General features: G+C 42.8%; 1 protein-coding gene across 2 annotated transcripts in view; it reads right to left on the reverse strand.

Moving 5' to 3' along the window:
• The window catches only part of nudcd1 (NudC domain containing 1), a 111927-nt gene that overhangs the window by 40201 nt on the left and 48432 nt on the right, over window positions 1-23294 (reverse strand). For both annotated transcript variants that reach the window (XM_038810369.1, XM_038810368.1), the window contains one exon: window positions 18039-18243. In XM_038810369.1, the coding sequence (XP_038666297.1) occupies window positions 18039-18243 (205 nt within the window). The remainder of the gene's footprint in view (window positions 1-18038; window positions 18244-23294) is intronic.

The raw sequence follows: 23294 nt of genomic DNA on the forward strand, positions 1-23294 counted from the left end.
GAGAACATACTAGTTATCTTATTGTAATCTCTGGTGCATTATAATTGTTATTCCTATGGCATGCTATCTCACCCGTGGCATGTGGTAAAGGTGCAGATTTTGGATTATTAATGGAAACACAGAAGCACAAGTTGGAAGAGGTGTCTGAAAGCCCGAGCTGTAACATCTGCCTGCATGATAAAACAAAGACATTTATTTTTCAGAAAAGGCCCTTCAATTCATCGAAACTGGAGCTTGCCCTGACCACAGGCAATCTGCACTATAAGTGGATTCCAGCCAATTTATTAAACCTATGGGGAAAAACTAACCACTGGCAAAACTTCCAACATATTGATGTCCTGTGAACTCTTTCCTTGATCTTCCTGCAGCAATCTAATGCAACCCTAGATCATCAATCTAACATCACAGTCTGGATGATTCAAGCAACATCATTTACATGTCCCATCAATGTACCAACCATCACATACCATAAAACCTTTGATCAGCCTTTGAATTCTCCGGCACTTTAACAAAATATTCTTGACATACTGACATCGTGGAAAACAATATTGTTCAATCTCACCAGTGACACTTTTCTTTGAACTCATGTTCTTAAATTGAAGTTTAAGTTCAATGATTGGCATAGAAATATTATTTTTTTTTAATTTACGGGATGTGGGCATCGCTGGTTAGGCCAGCATTTATTGCCCATCTAATTGCCCCTTAAAGAAGGTGGTGGTGAGCTGTCTTCTTGAACCGCTGCAGTTCTTGAGGTGTAGGTACACCCACTGTGCTGTGAGGGAGGGAGTTCCAGGATGCTGCCCCTGCGACAGTGAAGGAACGGCCGATGTATTTCCAAGTCAGGGTGGTGAGCAACTTGGAGGGGAACCTCCAGGTGGTGGGGTTTTCAGGTATCTGCTGCTCTTGTCCTTCTAGATGGTAGTGAATGGGGGTTTGGAAGGTGCTGCCTAAGGAACCTTGGTTTGTTACTGCAGTGCATCTCGTAAATGGCACACACGGGGGTTTGGAAGGTGCTGCCTAAGGAACCTTGGTTTGTTACTGCAGTGCATCTTGTAGATGGCACACATGGCTGCCACTGTTGTCGGTGGTGAAGGGATTAAATATTTGTGGAAGGGGTAGCAATCAACTGGACTTCTTTGTCCTGGATGGTGTTGAGCTTTGAGTGTTGTTGGAGCTGCACTCATCCAGGCAAATGGAGAGTATCCCATTACACTCCTGACTTGTGCCTTGTAGATGGCAGACAGGCTTTGAGGGGTCAGGAGGCGAGTAACTCGCTGTAGGATTCTTGGCCTTTGGCCTGCCCTGTTAGCCACACTATTAATATGGCTAGTCCAGTTCAGTTTCTGATCAATGGTAACCCCCAGGATGTTGATTAGTAATTCAGTAAAGTCGCCATAGTCCCAGATGACCATAGGCTACTTTCCCCTTTGAGGGGGAGAGCTGACTGGTGGTGATTTTACCTGATGGGGTCACCAAGGCGAGGGGCAAGTTTGAGAAGGCTCATGGATAACCTCAGCCGGTATGGGAATTGAACCCGTGCTGCTGGCCTCGCTCTGCGTCACAAACCAGCTCTCCACCCAACTGAGCTAAACCGGCCCCATTGAAATATTAAAGCTGTAAAGATCAGAAATTATATCAGCATTCAATTGTATTTTGTTAGTGAAAATAAATTTGGATCTATTTGTATGTTTGATTTGTTTTTCTTTTTGTGGAAGCTTCTCATTGAAGTCCTTCAATCACACAGCTGGTAAGTCAGCATTGATACAAGTCAGTAAGTAGCTCCACTGGAATCCCTGAAACTGGTGCCAGTCTCGACTAGTACACCAGAATATCCCAGTCAGCATAATCAATGCACAATGCAAATCTAAGTGAAAATACTGTGAAACTATTTGCTCGCAGTTCCAACCACATTAGCCTTTGAACGTATGTAAAGAACAGAACAACATGGGAGCTGAGAGAGGATAAAGGAAAAGATTCAATCATCCTCCCAAGTAGATTGCTTTATAATTGTGTATTTTTCTCAATCACAAAGTTTATTTTCTATCAGGAAGTTAACATTCAAATATTAACATGATTAACGAAGCTTGAAATTCATATTAAGAATTGCATTCTAGTTATGCACGATATATAGTTCATATAGATATATAGAACATCAGGAAGTAAAATATTACAATGAATCTTTCACTTTAAAGCAAGGCTGATTTAAATCAAGGGGTGGCACGGTGTCTAGCACTGCTGCCTGACAGCGCCAGGGACCAGGGTTCATTTCCGGCTCAGGTGACTTGTGTGGAGTTTGCACTTTTTCCCCGTGCCTGCGTGGGTTTCACCCTGACAACCCAAAGATGTGCAGGTTAGATGCTTTGGCCACGCTAAGCTGCCCCTTAATTGGAAAAAAAATAATTGGGTACTCTTAATTTTTTTTTAAATTGCCCCTTGGTGTTCAAAAGGTTAGGTGGGGTTACTGGGTTGGGGGGGGGTGCTCCTTCCAACAGTTAATGCAGACTCAATGGGCCAAATGGCTTCCTTCTACACTGTAGGGATTCTGTGATTCTGACACTCCATTGCAGCATTGTGGGAGCACTACACTGTCGAAGGTGCCATTTGTTAGATTAGACATTAAACGAAAGTCCCATAAGCCTGCTCAGTGGATGAAAAAGATCCCATGGCACTGTTTTGGAAAAGAGCAGGGGAGTTAGCCGCATTGCCCTGTCCAATATTTATTGTTCAAGCAGCATCACAATTGAGATTATGAGATTATCACAAGTTGTCGACGGGATCTTGTTGTGTACGTACTGGCAACAATGACTACATTTCAAAAGTAATTAATTCTTTGTTAAAAGTGACTGGCTTAGCTCAGTTGGCTGGCCAGCTGGTTCATGATGCAGAGCAAGGCCAACAGCATGGGGTCAATACCCATAGAGGCTGAAGTTACTCATGAACATTACTGATGCCTTCTCAACCTTGCCCCTTGCCTGAGGTGTGGTCGTCATCAGGTTTAATCACCACCAGTCAGTTCTCCCCCTCAAAGGGGAAACCAGCCTATGGTCATTTGGGACTATGGCAACTTTACTGTTGTTTGTTAAGCAATATGAGACAATCTGGTGGTTGTGAAAAGCGCTACAGAAATGCAAGTCTTTATTCATTCCGGAACTAAGAGAGCAGCGTCTAAAATAGACCATCAAGTTTGCAGTTCATTACGGTTTATATTTATAGTTTGAACCTGGGTTGTAAATGATCACTCGTCTTCACATACATTTTATAGTTAGAATTTGGTTTTGAAATATGGGGCTCTTTTGTGTTCACAGATAAATGTTATACGAGATCAACATGACTTTGGGATATGATCCAGCCTAAAATGCAACAGAATTCGTACAGAAAGGCAGCTACCCATGGGACTAAACTGATTGGGTTGGCCAAGTGTTGATAATCATATGCCAAAGACACAAAAATTATTGTTTTTCGCATGTAATTCACTGAAATTACATTCAGCTGTTGAAAAAGAGAAGGAACAGGAAATAACTTTTATTAAAGCTGTCAGAGATTTCAACATGGATTTAAAAGATTTGATCAGATGATCAATGTAGACAAATCTTGCCACAAGGTTCGGATGGCTTATATTGTCATAAAGGATTTGAAATTGGAAACAAGCTGGAGAAAGTGTAGAGAACTGAGCAGAAAGGTTGGAATAATTGGAGATCAACCTTTCAAATTTTACTTAATAATTTAACCAATGGTTTCATGAAAGACTGTTTTAAATCAGGACATTGTATCAAACATTCATATTTCTAATTCTTTACTGGGTAGAGAGAACTGACATAATTTTAAAAGCACAGGTTTCTTTTTGACTAAATGATGATCATGCTTCCATCCTTAAACCTTCCCGACTCTCCATCATTTAAGATGCTCCTGAAAAACAACCTCCCCGAGACTTCTGTTGCGGCGATGCGGTCATCGGTTGAGTACAAGGCAGCTCCAGGTTCGCGACTTTTGGCGCTTACCATCAATTTACGGGTATAAGTTGAAAAAAAAGGAAGGAAATTTCAACTTTCACGTCTCTCCTCAAAATGTAGGATGCCGGCAGAAGACTAGTGGAGGTTCCACACATGATTCGGCAATACCTCGTGGTGAGGAGTAGAAAAATGGTGGGGCCCGCAGATCGTCAACACCTTCTCTGGAACCAACAGAGAAATTGATTGAATTCCTTGTGGAGGAGTTCCATCAACATAGGCAGCCAATGGTGGAGGATCTTTCAGAACAATCGAGGAAGTGGCGGCCCTTCTTCGGGGTAACCTTGGAGAGGGTATAGCAGCGGACGGAGGCACAATGCGCGAAGATCTGTGAGAGGTGGTCTCGGATCATAGCGACCGGATTGCCCTTTGGAGGCTGAGGTTGTGTTGATGGCGGAGACCTAAAAGGCTTTAAGAGCCTAGGTTGAAGACCAGTAGAACAGATCCAGACACCAGACTCTACGGGTTGTCGGAGGGCATCGAAGACACGAGTGTCACAGAATTTGTGGCGAAGACATTTGGGAAATTGGTGGGGGTCTTTGCTAACCCTCCCGAGGTGGACCGGGCCCACTGGTCGCTAAGGCAGAAACCGAAATCCAGGGAGCCGCTGCGGGCTGTCATAGTCCGCCTTCTTGGATTTCTCGATAAAGAGCGGATATTGAAATGGGTGTAGGCCATGATCGAAAGCTATTGGGAAGGGCACCGTATTCGGATTTACCAGGACATCGGAACTGACAAAGCGACGAGCTGGGCTCAATAAGACCAAGGCGGCGCATTACAAAAATAAGGTGCAATTCGGAATGGTGTACCCAGCTTGACTGTGGGTCATGTTTAAAAACAAGGACCATTACTTCAATGTGTCAGAGGAGGCGAATGGCTTTGTGAGGAGGAGCCGTCTAAGAGAGATTTGATTGTGGTTATGGGATTTTTTTGTTTTTGAGTTTTTCAAATTTCGCCATTCACGTTTATAGTTCCTGTCACTGTTTGTGTTTTAGTTGTTTGGGTTCCGTGTTCTTCTTCCTGCACATGATAATATGGAATAGTTTCGACTGGCCAATGAGAGGTGTGGACTCTTTATTTTCTTTCCCCTAATGTCTACTTTTATTTTCGTTTGAATGAGGGACCAGGGTAAGTGGATATCTGTCTCTTTAGGTTGGGATTTGGCGTCCCAAAAGGTTAGGTGGGGTTACTGGGTTACAGGGATGGGGTAGAGATGTGAACTTGTGTGGAGTGCTGTTTCCAAGTGCCGTTGCAGACTCGATGGGCCGAATGGCCTCCTTCTGCACTGTAAAATCTATGATTTCATGATTCAAACTCTGTGAGTCTTAGTCTTTGCCTCCATGATGGCCTGAGGCGGGTCCTGCTTGGATGGAAGCCGGTGGGGACCCAGGGCCTCGGAATGGTTGGGTGACCTGGCAGAATTCCTGCAATTGGAAAAGATTAAATATACCCGGAGAGGGTCGGGAGAAAGGTTCTATTCCAGGTGGATGTTGTTCATCACTTTCTTTAAGGACCTGTTCGTGGCCAGCAGTTAGGGGGATGGGGCGGGAGGGTTAGGAGGGGAGGGGGTGAGGGAGGGAGGATAGTCGAGCTGAGAGTGGACAGGGGATTTATGTTGTTACTGTTACTTCATTAAAATAAAAATCCCAAACTGTTTGTATTATATAGTTCTGCATTTCAATGTGAGAATTTGATAATGTTTGGAATAAAACATTTTTTCATAAAACCAACCTGCCTGTCGTAATATCTCCTTATGCAGCTGGGTCATAAATTTTATTTGATATAGCTCGTGTGAAGCATCTTGGGATATTTTATTACTTTAAAGGTGCAGTATAAATTTAATTTGTTGTTGTTGGTCTACAAGAAAATAAAAAGCAAATTAGTTTTATTCCAACATAACTCGATATTATTGGGCAAATTTTACTGAGCGAATGGCAGTGAAGCTGGCAGCATTTGCCGGCAGTGCATTGTTGAGAGGTTGAATAACTTTGGGAGGAGCACACTGATGGCCATGAAACTGACACTGCACTCAGCTGCTTCAGGGGCTGTGTTATCGCACTCACCAAACTCAACTTTAATAGTGGACGAACGGGCACTGGTGAGAATCTGGGGTGACCGCCCACTAATAACAAAGTCTTTTCATCACATTTTAAGGCCAATATTTCCAGGTAGAAAGAGTCTCCAGAGGTTGTTCACAAATACAAATGAGGACATCAGTACTGATTTCAATTCAATGGAGATTTAAATGCCTTTTTCAAAAAATTGATTTTGAACACTTTTCGCTGACGTCAACAGGATTTTTAATTACAAACAAATCTGAACAAATTTATCCAACTCTTTTAAAAAAGCACGGTAAAATTATCTTTTTAAGTGCTTAGGGTCATATTTAGACTTAATCCTGAGGCAATGACTTTCTGAACAGGAATCTATTATGACGGATACTGCAAAGGCTTAGTTTTGACAGATTCTAAGGGTGTGGTTTGTATTTACTGCACCACACGCTGTCTTTTTTGTCCATTTTAAAGAATGCTGCACGGCCACCCTGCGGGAATACATATTCCTTGCAAATGAAATTCTCGCCCCATCACTGTGTTAAATTCATACCTTAATTCAAGGTCAGTGCCAAGTAGCATTGCTTAGAGGCTAACTGCAAAGTCTGGATCTAAGCAATGCATAGTTAGGTGGTCGCAGGCAGTAATCTTTAATTTTGGAGGCAAGAATCTACCTGAACAAAAACCGTGCACTAAAACAGGAACCTGCTTTAGATGTTCCCAAAATGCAGATTAAGGAAAACAAATTAAGGCCAAATCAAGTGGGGAACAGAGGGTGCTGGACCTTTGACAGATGAACCATCTGTATACAATGCCATAGTTTTCTTTGGACTGAACTATTTATTGCTAAAATTTTAAAAAGCACATCAATAAAAAATGTGATTTGCTTTTGAATACGGATAGCTTGCTTTCCACCCTTGCCCAGTAAGCTGTCTGACAATCCCCTTCTGGCTTCCTTAGGCCGTTGACTCCCAACGTCAAACAAATCAGAGCAATTAAGTTATCCATTGTCGGGTTTGGAGTGTGTACAAGTTTGAAGCCTTATCGCTGAAGTTTCAATCTAATGGAGGCTGAAAAGACAGCCTTCCTTTGTACAGAGTTATGTACTTAATAATAGACCATTCTCAGATTGGAACTGATCTACCACAAATTCCAAAATAGCTTGGAAGCTATTTTGCCTCTGTAACTGATGTTGGTTGAGGTAATATTTGTGTGTCTATTAGTCTATTAACAATATATCTCAAAACTAGGCAGACTTCAATGAAACTTGGTACACAAATAGGATATGGCCCAGAGAAGAAATGATTAGATTTTGCCGAAGATGTTGATCAGAATCCTGGAATTTTATTTTTTAAAGGATACATTAATATGGGGAGATATAGCAAATTGGCTTTTTAAAATTTGTGTTGATTGTTTTAGCATATTGTTGATTGTCTCAGCTGCTGTGGTGACATTTGCACAGCTGTAAAAATGGGAGCAGAGTTTTCAGAGCAGGTTGCTGGATGCGGATTTGCTTGGAGTTTCCTCAGTGAGATGGAAGCTCTTAATAAAAATATTGCTTTTTCAACTTTGTAGTTAAGGCAGAGATCTTGTGGCATTGTGATAGTGTACCTACCAATGGGCCAGAAGCTCCAGGTTCTAGCCCCACTTTAGGACTTGATGGCCATAGAAGGTGCATTCATAACATGGCCAAACAGGCCGATTGTCAGCCTGTAAATGCTTTCAATATGCCTGAACGCAGGTGTAAGAGCCATACTGCAAAAGGCAAGGGCAAACCATTGCAGTACTTTGCCAAACATAATCATTGGAACAATCCAAATAAAGTCCATGGTCACTATTGCCCTCTTCTGGCATGGTGCCTGAGGGAGAGTTGCATAGCTTCAAACAGGCAGGGAAAAACTTCAAGAAATGGGTAACTGCAGTAACATTGATTTAACACAACAGGGTGGAATATGCACTGTACTGAGTGTCCTCTTCATCTGTTGGTAGCTTTGTGACATTGGGTCAAAACAAAAGGTTTTGCATGGGAAAACAACCTCCAGATGGAAGGGATGAAGCAGAAGCTACATTTAGAAGATAATTTTTTGACAAGATAAAAAGTCAGCCTCTGTATTTTGCCCCAGACCAAATTGCACCAATTCAGGAAGATTTGCATGGTCAATACAAATTAAATCAAGATGGCCAGAAGATCTTTCAATCAAAATCTTTGCATTCTCAACGACTTGCATTAATTTAGTGAAACATCATCAGGTACTTCATCGGAGTGTCATCAAACAAAATAGAACCTCAAGCCACAAAAGGAAATGTTAGGACGGGTAATGAAAAGCTTGGTCAATGAGGTAGGTTTTAAGAAACATCTTAAAGAAGAAGAGAAAGTTAGAGAGGCAGAAAGAGGGGGGAGGAAATTCCAGAGCGGAGGGTCTCAGGCAACTGAAGGCACAGCTGCAACGCTTTTACATAAAATGCTCAGTTCATAATTTATTTATTAGCCCTGACACTTGATTGGTTAGTTGCACAGCTTTTGAAACATGATTTACTGAATGGATAACAAGGGCAGTGTGATAAGATGTCTGAAGTGTGAAACCGAGGAAATTCAGTGCGACAGGCAAGACGTCTGCACCAAAACGTAATTATATCTTGCGGCATTAATACATTGGGAGATCAAGCATTAAAATACGTTAAAGTACAATAGCAGGAATATGCGCAGTCACTCACATATTAATAGAGAGCATGAAATATTTCACGCATGACACGAGAAGAAAAATGGACTGGAGGGCTGCCTGCTTCACTCTAATTACAATATCTCAGGAGGAGCCAGCAGACTCAGAGGTGGAGGAGGAGTGAAGAGGCACCATCACTGACAGGATCTATCCAACAGTTATTTTGGTTTTATAGTTTCTTGATTTGTTCATGGGAGATATGGATGTCGCTGGCCAGGACAGCACTTGTTGCTCATCCCTGGGAGCATTTAAGAGATCTGGAGTCACAAGTAGGCCAGACCAGGTAAGGATGAAGAATTTCCTTCCCTAAAAGACATTAATGAACCAGATGGGTTTTTACAACAATCAACGACAGTTTCATGGTCATCATTAGAACTTTTACATTCCAGTTTTTTTTTTTTAATTGAATTCAAACTCCACCATGTGCTTATGGATTCGCAGCCATGTTTCCAGAGCATTGCCATGGGGTTTAGGATTACTAGTCCAGTGACAACACCACTACTCCACTGCCTGTGTCACACAAAGAGCTTTAAAACATTTCACTATAGGCTCACAGCAAATGATTTGAGTTAAATTGTATTTTGAAAAGACAAATCTTTTCATTTTGTGTTAATTTGTCCAACTCTCACTAAAATCAAACATCAATTCTTAGCAACAAAACATTGTTAACAATGTGGATAAATATGAGGTTATCCGCTTCGGCAGCAAAAATAGGAAGGCAGATTATTATTTGAATGGGTGTAAATTGAGAGAGGCGGATACTCAGCGAGACTGTCCTCGTGCATCAGTCGCTGAAAGTAAGTGCGCAGGTACAGCAGGCAGTAAAGGTGGCAAATAGTATGTTTGTCTTCATAGCGAGAGGATTTGAGTAAAGGAATAGGACTGTTTTACTGCAATTGTATAGGGCATTAGTGAGGCCACACCTGGAGTATTGTGTGCAGTTTTGGTGTCCTTATCTGAGGAAGGATGTACTTGCTATGGAGGGAGAGCAGCAAAGGTTTACCAGGCTGATTCCTGGGATGGCGGGACTGTCATATGAGGAGAGACTAAGTTAGTTAGGATTATATTCATTGGAGTTTAGAAGAGTGAGAGGGGATCCCATGGAAACGTACAAAATTCTAACAGGATTAGATAGGATAGATTCAGAAAGAATGTTTCCGATGGTTTTGAGGTGGGGGAGGGGGGTGCAGTACAGAATTGGGGTCATAGTTTGAGGATAAGGGGTAAACCTTTTAGGACTGAGGTGAGGAGTAATTTCTTCACTCGGAGTGCTGAATCTGTGGAATTCACTACCACAGAAAGAAGTTGAGGTCAAAACATTGTGTAATTTCAAGAAGGAATTAGATATCACTCTTGGGGCTAAAGGGATCAAAGGATATGGGGGTGCGGGGGAGAGGCAGATTTCTGGGTATTGAATTGGATAATTAGCAAAGATCCTAATGAATGGAGGAGCAGGCTCGAAGGGCCAAATGGCCTCTTCCTGCTTCTATTTTCTATGTTTAAAATGGAGGTGTGCACTCATACACAGATTGCAAGCATTAGCCTCCCTCAGTTCAAACTGCACTTTCCTTGGGAGAACAGGTGGGAAAGAATCACTGATCAAACGCAGACACTCCCTGTAGTACATAATAGTCAACCCAAGTGTCACACCTGGAAAAGACAAACAGGGACCAAGGAAATATCATCATGGAATATCACTTAGTGACCAGCATAAAATGCAAAGTGCTCAACCGTAGAAACTGAGCTAGTGTAACAAGTTTACTGTGTATTCTTCTTAGTTAACAGATTTATTTTAAACTTACAAACAGTACAATGATTTACAATCTCACCTAATGTGCGTTAGCCTGTCTGCTCCCTTCTGACAAGTGATAGAATCAGAACGGGTGCAGCCATTCAGCCCATCATGTCCATGACTGCTCTCAGAAAGAGCAACTCACCTGGTCCCTCTCACCTGCCTTCTCCAGGTAGCCCAACAAATCTTTTCTCTTCAGATCATTATCTAACTCCGTGTAGAAAGGCTTTGATTGAATCTGCATTCCAGATCCCAACCACTCATTCCGTAAAGTAGCTTTTACTCATATCGTCGTTGCTTCTTTTGCCAATCACCTTCAATCTGTTAGCTCTGGTTCTTTGAGCCTTTCACCAATAGGAAGATTTACCTACTTTGTCCACACTCCTCACGATTTTAACACCTTGATCAAATCTCCTCTTAACCTTCCCTTCGCCAAGGAGAACAGTTCCAGCTTCTCAAAAGTTCCACCTCCATGGAACCATTCTCTTTTCTGCACCCTCTCTTAAGGCCTTCACATGCTTCCTAAAAGTGTGGCACCCAGAACTGGATGCAATACCCCCCACTGACCTTTCAAATAAAGGGGACCATGATCATTTAGAACCAAAAACTATTATTTACTACAAACTGCAGAGTTTTCTGGATACATTTATAAACTATGTAACAAAAAAAAATTGAACAAAGGTGGAAAAGAGTTTTAGAATAAAATTTACCAAGATAAATATCTTCCTATCTAAATTGAAATATAACTATTTCCATTTTTAAGCCTATTCCATAGAAGCCGTATAGTGCAGAAGGCCATTCGGCCCATCGAGTCTGCACAGACCCCCCCAGAGGAACACTCCATTCAGGCCCATTCCTCCGCCCTATCCCCCTTACCCACACATTGATCATGGCCAGTCCACCTAACCTGCACATCTTTGGAAGTCCATAGACTTTGCTGACTCTGTGTTCTATTCATATGAACCTCCCAGGCCAAATTAAAAATCACAGGTCAAATTACTTTTTTAAAAAAGGTGTTCCTCATTCACCCCCCTTGCCAAATGTATGGAGAATGTTAAATTGCACACAGTAAACTCAGAAGCTAAACTCCAAATTAAGCTGGGATATTAAATGCCTTGAAGCTGTGAAATTATTTTGTTTACTGCACTGTGAAATATATTGCTAAGCAAAACCCATTATCCCACATCTATCTCCTGTCACAAGCCATAAAGTGATATTTCTTATGTGAGTTTCTCATTTTATAGATGTCCCTTTCCATACCACGGCAGTGTGTACAGAAAGGGATTACAAATCACACACAGGCTCGAGTGGCTTTTGAGGGTAGCGGACGCCTGGGGCGGAACGGAATATCCCCATGTACCGCTGGGTGCAGAATGGGAGAGGTTGGGGGGGGGGGGGGGGGGGGGGGGGGGGAATGAGTGGAGAAAGAGGCCAATAATGAGGTGGGAATTCTCAGTGTGCAGCACCCGGACAGGCGCCGGAATGTGGAGACTAGAGGCTTTTCACAGTAACTTCATTGAAGCCTACTCGTGACAATAAGCGATTTTCATTTTTAATTTCCTTCACTTTCCCAACTCTTCCCTCACTGAAGACCGGGTGAGAAGGCGAAAGAACAGCCGTCCCGTCTGGAAGCCAATTGAGATAGTGGCCACTTAAAGGCCCCATTCAGCCACTGCTGGTATTCAACCAGCAGCAGGTGGGGGTAACGCCATATGGGCAACCTGCCAGCTGAAGCCTGGGGGTGACACCCCTGGTGGGGCAGTCCCTCCATATTGGGCACGCTTTGCCCAATGAAGGAACCTGCAGATGGGCTGCCCCCACAAGAGGACACCCCTTCCCCCAAACTTTACACGGACCCCTCTCCCGCCCCTTGCCAGGCTTGCCTGACTTATCACTGTTCTGGAGGTTCCAGCCACAATCCTCCTGCTGGGGTCAACTGTGACTGGCCGGTAGCTCTCGGGGGCAGACCCTGTGCCGGAACCAGGAACCCCGAGATTGGGATTTAATCTGTCGGGGCTGCTGCAAATGGTCGATGGGTGGACCCAATAACGCAACAATGCATTCCACTCAATATTTTCAATAAGGCAGAGATATTACATAAAAACCTCATCTTCACCGTTTAACTATTACCTATTTTAAAGAATCAGATAACCAATTTGAGCCCAGTTTTGAATATGTTACACAATTAACATAAATCTTCAAGCCAGCAGAAAATTGCATTCTATCCTAACCCTAGCCTCGGACCCAAGTAATTAAAGATTTTTGAGACTGTTTGAGAATTACCTTAGGTCGAAGTCCAGTAATGAATTCTACTTCATGTATTGTAATATTAGCCCATAGTTCTCGTGTTCACTATTTTAAGATCCTTGGTCTCTCAGTATCTGAGGACCAGGTCACTCAACAATGAAGAGGTCAGGGAGGGGAAGTAGCTCTGACCAAGCAAAAACCAGCCCATAACAAGGGACATTTGAGACTGAGAATTGAACACCAAAGTCATTCTGGGAAGGATGGCTAGGAGTAACAGCGACAATCAGGAAATTGGTCATTCACGCGCAGAGGAAATGGTCAAGGGCAGGGTGCAGAAATTATTTTAAAACAAAGTTGCAATACTAGTATACTGAATATATACTAGTATATAGTATAGAATATATACTGAATAGTATACTGAATACTGAACAAAATTGAAGTGAAACATTGGGAAAAATTGTCTCTCAAGGTTTGGGGTTGAATGTGTCAGCCAGCTGGAAGAGCTACACAGAATAAAATTGCGACAAGGTGAAAAACATTACACAGAGAAGTAAATTGGAAGCAGTTATTCAGGTAAAATGCAAATAGTTAAAATTCAGCAACACTAAAATTCTCACCTAATTACTCACCTCTGCTGGCTGGAATCTAAAACACCTGCATCCATATCCAACTCCCACTACTTCCCTGTGTAACCTAGTGATCAAAGCATTGAACTAAAGCAGTTCTACAGGTAATCTGGCAAGAAAATCCATCAAGTTAATGGGAAAATCCTATTAAAATATAATGGATGCAGGAGTCACGAGGAATGGGCACAATTAGTATGGAAAAAGTAATAAGATTTCTCCCTTTTAATGGCAAGAACACAAATTTGTTTCTGAGAAAGGAAGAGTCTGATCTGAGGCTACCTAACAGTCAAGGAGTCATATTTCTAGTTGGAAAAAAAAAGCCATTGTTTTTTAGGTTAACTTCTTCGATGGGGTTATATCTGAGGCAGGTTTACCAGTGTTGATCTATGGTGAGATTCCTCAGCTGCATCAAGAAGACCTTTATAATCTCATCTGTGTGTTAACTACATTGACACTCTATACATTTCTGCAGAATGATACTGTGCCTCAAGGCCCTTCAGTCACCATAGAAACATCATGGACTTGCAGCTAAATGCTGCCATGTGGACAGAGCCAGGGATGCTGAAGTCTACTTCAACTGAGTGGTTCCCCATGCAGCCCCACATTACCCCACCTGCCATTCACTGGGATGCCAATGTGCTCCGTGTGATGGAGGAAGTGATGAGCAACTCGGATCCTCTAACTCACAAAGATTTGACAAGAAAGCTTTTAAGATCATGCTGGCCATTCTGAGAGCAGCAGCTGGTATTTACCCACTATCCAGGTGCAATGAATCATGGGACACATGCAACATAAAAACACCACCATCCTCAATGTTGGTGCGCTGATTAAGTGAACAGCAGAGCTGAACGAGCTCTCTCCAAATCTCAGCCCCATAAAATCTGTATGAAACAGAAAATAATACTAGAGAGTTGCCAACATTTCGGTTGGGGCCACAATTTGAGAAATCCTACTGTAAATCCTGTCATCTTGAGGGACATATGTTGAAAGAACACAAAGATATATTCATATGAAAGAGCAGAATGTCCAACAGTTAAAAGTTTTGATCCAGTGCGCCTTGATTAGGTGTAAATGGTGTCTATAATTCTACTACCTCTATTTACAACTTTTACAGAGTTTGGATTGGATTTGTTTATTGTACCAAGGTACAATAAAAAATACTGTTCTGCGTACCATCGAGCCAGATCATTCCGTACATGAAAAGAAAATACATAATAGGGGAAACATAAAATACACAATGTAAATACTTAGACACAGACATCAGGTGTGACACTACCCGGTAGAGAAAATGTGTGAAAAGATAAGATCAGTCCATGAGGGTTGTTCAGGAGTCTGGTAACAGAGGGGAAGGAGCTGTTTTTGAACCTGTTAGTGCGTGTTCTCAGACTTTTGGATCTCCTGCCCATTGGAAGAAGTTGGAAGAGTGAGTAAGCCAGGTAGGAGGGGTCTGATTATGCTGCCCGCTTTCCCCAGGCAGCAGGAGGCGTAGATGGAGTCAATGGATGGGAGGTGTGTTTGTGTGATAGATTGGGCGGTGTTCACCACTCTGAAGATTCTTGCAGTCTTGGACCGAGCAGTTGCCATACCAGGCTGTGATGCAACCAGATAGGATGCTTTCTATGGTGCACCTGTAAACGTTTGTAAGAGTCAATGTGGACATGCCGTATTTCCTTAGTTTCCTGAGGAAGTATAGGTGCTGTTGTGCTTTCTTGGTTGCAGCGTCGACGTGGGTGGACCAGCACAGATTGTTGGTGATGTTTATACATAGGAATTTGAAGCTGCCAACCATCTCCACTTTGGCCCTGTTGATGCAGACAAAGGTGTGTACAATTCTTTGCTTCCTGAAGTTAATGGCCAGCTCTTTAGTTTTGCTGGCATTGAGGGAGAGAATGTTGCCGTTACCCCACTCCACTAGGTTCTCTATCTCCCACCTGTACTCTGAGTCAACGTTGTTCGATATCCGACCCACTACGGTCAGGTCATCAGCAAACTTGAAGATGGAGTTGGAGCCAAACAGTATCTCCAGTGTGTATAAGGAGTGTAGTAGGGGGATGAGTACACAGCCTTGCTGGGCCCCGGTTTTGAGGACTACCGTGGAGGAGATGTTGTTGTTCATTCTTACTAATTGTGGTCTATGGTGTACGAAGTCCAGGATCCAGTTGCCAAGTGAGGAGCCAAGTCCCAGGTTTTGGAGCTTTGATATGAGCTTAGCTGGGATTATGGTGTTGAAGGCGGAGCTGTAGACAATGAATAGGAGTCTGATGTAGGAGTCCTTGTTGTCGAGATGCTCCAGGGATGAGTGTAGGGCCAGAGAGATGGCGTCTGCTGTGGACCGGTTGCGGAGGTATGCGAATTGCAGTGGATCTAGGCATTCTGGGAGTATGGAGTTGCTGCCTCATGACCAACCTCTCAAAAGCACTACATTGCGATCGATGTCAAGGCCACCGGACGATAGTCATTGAGGCATATTGCCTGGTTCTTCTTTGGCACAAGTATGATGGTGGTCTTCTTGCAGGTGGGGACCTCAGAACGGAGTAGGGACAGGTTGAAGATGTCCGCGAGCACATCTGCCAGCTGGTCTGTGCAGGATCTGAGTGCATGACCAGGGATCCTGTCCGGACCCGTCGCTTTCCGAGGGTTCACTTTCAAGAAGGCCGACCTGACTTCGGAAGCTGTGACGATGGGTATTGGTGTGTCCGGAGTTGCTAGGGAAGCTGACAGTGGTTTGATATTTTCCCGCTAGAACCGAGCGAGAATGCATTGAGTTCATCGGGGAAGGGTGAGCTACTACTGGAGATACTGCTCGGCTTCGCTTTGCAGCCCGTTATGTTGTTCAAGCCTTGTCACAACCGACAATAGTCTGTAACGCTAGTCTGTGTCGCTAATCTGTGACTCTAGCTTGGTTTGATATCATCTCTTGGCATCCCTGATGATTTTGCAGTGGTCGTACCTGGATTTCCTGTTTAGGTCAGGGTCGCCTGACTTGAATGCCTCAGACCTGTCCTTCAGTAAGGAGTCAATCTCGCGATTGATCCATGGTTTCCGGTTGGGGAACATCCCCATTACTTTCTTTGGCACGCAGTCATCTACACATTTGATAATAAAGTCTGTGACGGTGGTGGCATACTCGTTTAGGTTGCTGGGTGAGTTCTTAAATATGGATCAGTCCATTGACTCCAAGTGGTCACATAGGAGCTCTCCTGTTGTGTCGGACCAGCACTGAACGACCATTTGAACGGATTCTCCCGCTGAAGTTACTGTTTGTATGCCGGGAGAAGGAGCATCATCTTGTGGTCTGATTTTCCAAAGTGCGGTCAGGGGTTAGGTTGGTAGGGGCACTTGATTTTTGTGTAGCAGAGTTAGTGTTGTCGCCCTTAGTAGGACAGGAGATGTGTTGGTTGAATTTTGGCAGTACACTCTTGTTTTACTTCCTATTTTCAGGTATCTATTTTTCTTTTTGCATGGACGGGATCTGGACACCCCTAGTTCTCGAGAAGGTGGTGGTGAGATGATTTCTTGAATATAACTTGAGGACTTGCTCGAAAATGTTAGTGTACAGTTATCTAATCAACCCCATTGCTGTGGGACTGGGGTCACAGATAGGCCAGGCCAGGTAAAAACAGCAGACTTCCTTCCATAAAGGAAACTAGTGAACCAGATGGGTTTTAAATAACAATCCAGTAGTTACACAGTTGCCATTACTGATTCGAGCTTTTTATTCTAGATTTATTTAATTAATTGGATTTGAATTCTTCAGCTAAAGTGGTAGGATTCAAACGCATTTCTCTGCATTGTCAGTCCAGGTCTCTAGGTTACCAATCCAGCAACAAAATCACTATGTTACTGTACCCCTAAAGTATTCCCGATACCTGCTGGGAAGCTCTTCCTGTGAGGGAATCTACTTTTAATCACAGATTATAAAAAAGATATCCTGTGAAATGGTCTCCTCCAGCCATAATAATAATAATCTTTATTCGTGTCACAAGTAGGCTTACATTAAACACTGCAGTTTCTGTGAAAAGCCCCTAGTCGCCACATTCCGGTGCCTGTTCGGGTACACTGAGGGAGAACTCTGAATGTCCAATTCACCTATAACAAGCATGACTTTCGGGACTTGTGGGAGGAAACCAGAGCACCCGGAAGAAACCCAGATATCTGTACTCCTGGTCCCGACTGATTTAAATTTAGAATTAGAGTTTTGGGGATGTGGGACTAAACGTGCCTGCTCTTTCCAAGAGCTAGCACAGGCACAAAAACTCTCCTCCTGTGGTGTAGGTGTCTGTAAAGCACAGAAAGAGGTAAATCAGCCCATCACGGCAATCAGCTTTATTCCCTTTCACTTTCTCCAACACCCTGCAAGTTTCTCCCTTTCAAGATTCCCTTTTGAAAGTTATTGAATCTACCACCATCCATTCAGGAAGTGCATTTGGACCATAACCACTCATACAATTATCTCACATCTGCTTCCTCTGCTACTGACCTTCCTGCTAGTGGAAAGTTTTCCCCCAGCTATTTTATCAAACCACCTCATGGTCACTTTCTCTAGTGCCACTTTTTTTGCAATTATGAAGATTGAGAGTGGGGAAGGTACTTACCTATTTTCATTAACAGTCCAGGTGCTGAGGCCCTGGTCAACTGAAGAGTACAACTGACCCTCTACGAAAGCGGCTTGTCCTTTCAATCCAACTTGCAAGTGACCTGGTGACAACTGAAAGTCTATGTTCAGTTTTGTGGTGTTATCCGGCAGTTGAATGTTTACTGTCAGGTCTTCATCCGTCTGCTGCCAATAATATATCGATTCTGTGAAATTAAAATCCAATTTCTCACCATTACTAACTGGGACAAAGCACTCATAACTCCTCCCTTAACTTCTCCATGCCCGCAACCCTATATCTATTTCTTAGACCACCGTTGAGGGAAATAAAAGACAGCAAGTGTTTCATGAATGTGATATTTTAAACGTCAAAGTGCCACTCTGATGTGCAGTGTTCCATACAAATGTTCCCGAACACTGCACACACAGATTACATGCATTTGCTCACAGCTTTTCTCCAATTACAGAGGATACGCAAGAGGACATTGCTGAAATTTGAATTTATATGGGTTAGGTCAGCCCAAATTATGATAGAAATAAATTCTAGAAAATAACGCAGAGCATCCCTCTTTGCATCATTAGCTTTCTTCATTACCGCAACAATTTTATTTTAATCTGACCACTTGCAAACATGCAAGATACTTTAACATTAAGCTGATCTTTACAGGAAATATTTCATGATTCCTTTCCCAGAAGATTCAATCCATTTTAAAACTTCATTAATGTGGTTACATATTTTGTTAAAAAGAAGGGAAATTTTCATCATCACAGCAACTTGTTATGGAGTTAATATAAACAATGTATACTCTGTGTTTGAGACCCGAGATTAGACAAGCAGAGTTACCACAATCACTTGGGAACGGTCACTGGTTCAGTTGCTTCCAGTAATATAATCACACTTATACTGGCATTTATTATCAAAAGGAATTTGCATCAAAAAGCCAAATTATTGGACTTCTATTTATGATTCATTAATTGTAAGAGCTTTGGCAAATTAGTGGATTATACCCAAATAAATCAGGAATCATTTACAAAATGAGCTGCCTGATCTGCTTTCTCTCTCTCAACCCTCCATATGGACTTATCAAATATAGAGTCCAGAGAATTCCTGCAGTGCAGAAGGAGGCCATGCGGCCCAACGGGTCTGCACTGACCCCCTGAAAGAGCACCCTACCTAGGCTCCCTCCCCCGCCCTATCCCCATAACCCCACCTAACCTGCACATCTTTGGACTGTGGGAGGAAATCGGGGCACCCAGAGGAAACCCACACAGACACGGGGAGAACGTGCAAACTCCACACAGACAGTCACACAAGGCTGGAATCGAACCTGGGTCGCTGATGTTGTGAGGCAGCAGTGCTAACCATTGTGCCACCCATATCGAGGGAAATCTGGCTAACGGTCATCAACCTGAAAAGTTTACTCTTCCTTCCTCTTTCCAGAGATACGAACTGAAATACAATGTGCTTCCAATAATTTATTCCAGGTTTTCACCATTTACAGTATTTTACCTTTGGTCAGTATTTTGTGGACTTTGATTACAGAAAAAAGTGTCAAATGTTTCAAACATGAAATTCTCATCCATTAATACATGAATAGCCACTTATTTAAAAATCTGCATACATTAAGACTATGAAATATAGACATATTTAAGACAAACACAACTTGCTTCCTTCAAAAGGCCCAACGTGGGCTATCACAGAGAGTAACCCAGCTATGCAGCTTCTGAAGGCTGAGCCAAGGTGAACTTGCTCTTGTAGTCATCATGTATGAATGGCTCCAACACTCGAGTTAAAGGATTAAGAGAGGGAAACAGTCAGGGTCCTCATTCAAATCACTATTCAGCAACCCCCACTTAAAGTACATCCGTGATGTCAAGGCAGCATATGACCGAGTTTGGGTCAATGGGAATCAGAGGGGGAAGCTCTCCACTGTTTGGAGTCATATCGAGCAAAATGGAAGTTGGTTGCATTGTTGGAAGACATTCTTCTCAGCCCCAGGATGTTGCTGTAAGAGTTCCACAGGGTAGTATCGTAAGCTCAAACATCTTCAGCTGTTTCATCAATTACCTTCTCTCTTATCAGAAAGGGGCTGCTCGCTGATGTTTGAGTAGTGTTCAATTTCTCAGTTAATGAGGCAGTCAATGACTGAAGCAACAAAACCTCAACAACAAACAGACTTGCGCTGATAAGTGGCAAGTAATATTGGTAACCCAAGAGTGCCAGGCAACGATCAACTGCAACAAAAGAGAATCCAACCAACCACCCTTGACATCCAACAGGATCACCATGGCCAAAGACTCCACCATCAGCATCCTGGAGGTCGCCATTAACCAGATTCATAAATGCCGTGGCTGAAAGAGGTCAGGATTTTTAAATTAATTCATGGCATTTGGGTATCACTAACATTTTATTACCCATCACTAGTTCCTTCAAGAAGTGCTTGAAGTTTTGAATTGCTGCAGTACCATGTGGCAAAGGTACTGCCAGAGCTGTTCAGCATGCAGTTGCACGATTTTGACTCAGAGGCAAAGGAGGAAGCAGGGATGTACTCCCAACTCAGAATGGCGTGTGACTGAGAGTTAGTGGAGTTCAAATACATTTGTTGTCTTTGTCGTTCTACAGAGTGGAGGTTGCCGGTTTAGGAGGTGTTCCTGAAGGAGCCTTGGTCAGTTGCTGCGATTGACTGATTGACTGACTGACAAGTGGAACCGGATGTGAGATGGAGACAATCAGGTTAAAGTTCACCCCCAACACACAACCATCCTCAGCTGAGTAACCCGTCAATATCCACGTACAACATCAGCAGCTAAATATCAGATTGTGACTTCAGGAAGAGGAATTCACGCGGTGAAAAATAGTTACTTGGATGACCAAATGGAAACCATTCCCCAACATGATCCTGTCGCTTCTGGAGAAAGGGTTAAAAGAAATGGATTGCCACAAGCACTAATTGCTTGGTGTACATTTCATGGACTGCAAGTTTTACTGACCAAGGCCCTCGAACTGCTGCTCTGCAACTGCCGTTACTGGGAAGTGTCAAGAGAGAGGGATATCTTTCTCTGTAGTTCATGATATGAAAGCTTAAGGATTGAAAAAGATACTATAGTTATTTAACAACAATCTGACCTTCAGACAAAACAGATTTTACCAGAATGAAAGCTTTGCTGTCAATACAACCTTTCTTGAGCAACTCAAGACCAAAGATCAATTTCCTTGGAGCTAAGAAGGTTCCTCTCCTATGTTGCCGGGTTCCAATGTTGTATGTAATTCTCCTGAATATATCTGCAGAATAGTTTTTAACAATTTTCTCCTTTGGCTTGCAAATGCAATACTTTTTGTAGTTTGTCCATTCTAAGAATCAAAGAATTTGCTGCTGCACAGAACAAGCGATTGTACACAGGTTTCTCACAGTTCAGCAAAGAAGTTGCTCTTGGTTGCTTAGGATGCTTACCAAGTTCATTCATTCCTTCCTAAACAGCAAGTGCTCAAAGTCCTTGCCGAGAATGCCAAGGTTCTTCAGAGGAAAACCATATGATGTGGATCAATGGCAGAAATAATTACAATTACATCTGAAGTTATTGGCTTTAGCACACGTTCTCCAAAACTTCATTTCTTTTTAGGTTTTCTGGCATTGATGTACGATTGCCTTCAAGCCAACCATTAGTGGTTTCTCCTGCAGTTCGGTCTCACAGTTTAAGCGCTAATAACTATTTCTTTAACATCTTTTTTGAAATGCCTTGGTAACCTAGGATACTGATGGACGTTGGTTTGTTTCTTAATCACAGGATGCATTACTCATTCTGCAGATAAAGGCCCAAGAGAGAGGGGAAAGAAACAATGTGCAAATTAACACAGAATGATTTTAGTGCATTTAGAAGTGTATTATTCTTTTTAAGCTCCTTTTGCAGCCTCCAGAAATCTTTCATGAGGTCACAATTTTTAAAAATCATTCTTGGCATGTGGCATCGCTGGAAAAAACAGTACTTATTGCCCATCATTAATTGCTTTTGAGAAGGTGGTGGTGAGTTGTTCTTGTTGAGCTGCTGAAATCCATGTGATGATGTGGAGATGCCGGCGTTGGACTGGGGTGAGCACAGTAAGAAGTCTTACAACACCAGGTTAAAGTCCAACAGGTTTGTTTCAAACACGAGCTTTCGGAGCACGGCTCCTTCTTCACCTGAAAGACTTCTTACCGAAATCCATGTGGTGTAGGTACACCCACAGTTCGGTTAGCGAGGGAGTTCTAAAATTTTGACCCAGTGGCAATGAAGCAACAGCAATACAGTTCCAAGTCAGAATGGTGTGTGTCCTGGAGGGGAAGCTGGCTTTCTCATACACCTGTTGCCATTGTCCTTCTAGATAGTAGAGATCGCAGGTTTGGAAGTACTGTCCAAACAGCCTTGATAAGTTACCGCAGTGTACCTTCCAGGTATTGTACACTGCAGCCATTGAGTGTCCTGGTGGAGGGAATGTATGTTCAAGGAGGTGGATGGAGTTGCAATCAAGCAGATAATTCAAGAGCGCAAACTAAAGAAACATTTCTGACCAATGATTTAAGTGAAGTTTCCTTCTTTCCAGTGAAACTGGACATAAATATCTATTAAAAAAAAAGGGTTAGGAGAAAATGAACAAACAAAAAATACATGGAGCAAGAAAATATTTTCTGGCACAGTGAATAGTGACTTTTATGACACAGTCCGAAGATGTGCAGGCTAAGTGGACTGGCCATGCTAAATTACACCTTGGGTTAGATGGATTGGTCATGAACAATTACACCTTAGATTAGGTGGATTGGCCATGCTAAATTACACCTTAGTGCTCAAAGATGTGCAAATTATGTGGGATTATGGGAATGGGGTGGGGGAGTGGGTCTAGGTAGGGTGCTCTTTCAGAGGGTCGATGTGAACCTGATGGGCCGAATGGACTCTTTCTGCACGTAGGGATTCTATGGACTATAATGGACTGGTGACAGAAAGAGAAAAATGTATTAGAATTGCTGCACTATGCTACTTTAATATGGCAATGGGAATAAGGGCTAATTGTTTAATATGAAAGACTTAGACCATAAAACAGAGGAGCAGAATTAGGCCACTCGGCCCATCGAGTCTGCTCCACCATTCAATCATGGCTGATATTTTCCTCATCCCATCCTCCTGCCTTCTCCCCATAATCCCTGATCCCCTTATTAAGCAAGAGCTTAAGAGCCTTTTGAAAGGGATAGAAATTTTTCTTAAGACAGAAGAACATTATGATTTT

Source organism: Scyliorhinus canicula, chromosome 10 (assembly GCF_902713615.1).
Source record: "Scyliorhinus canicula chromosome 10, sScyCan1.1, whole genome shotgun sequence".
Lineage (NCBI taxonomy): Eukaryota > Metazoa > Chordata > Chondrichthyes > Carcharhiniformes > Scyliorhinidae > Scyliorhinus > Scyliorhinus canicula.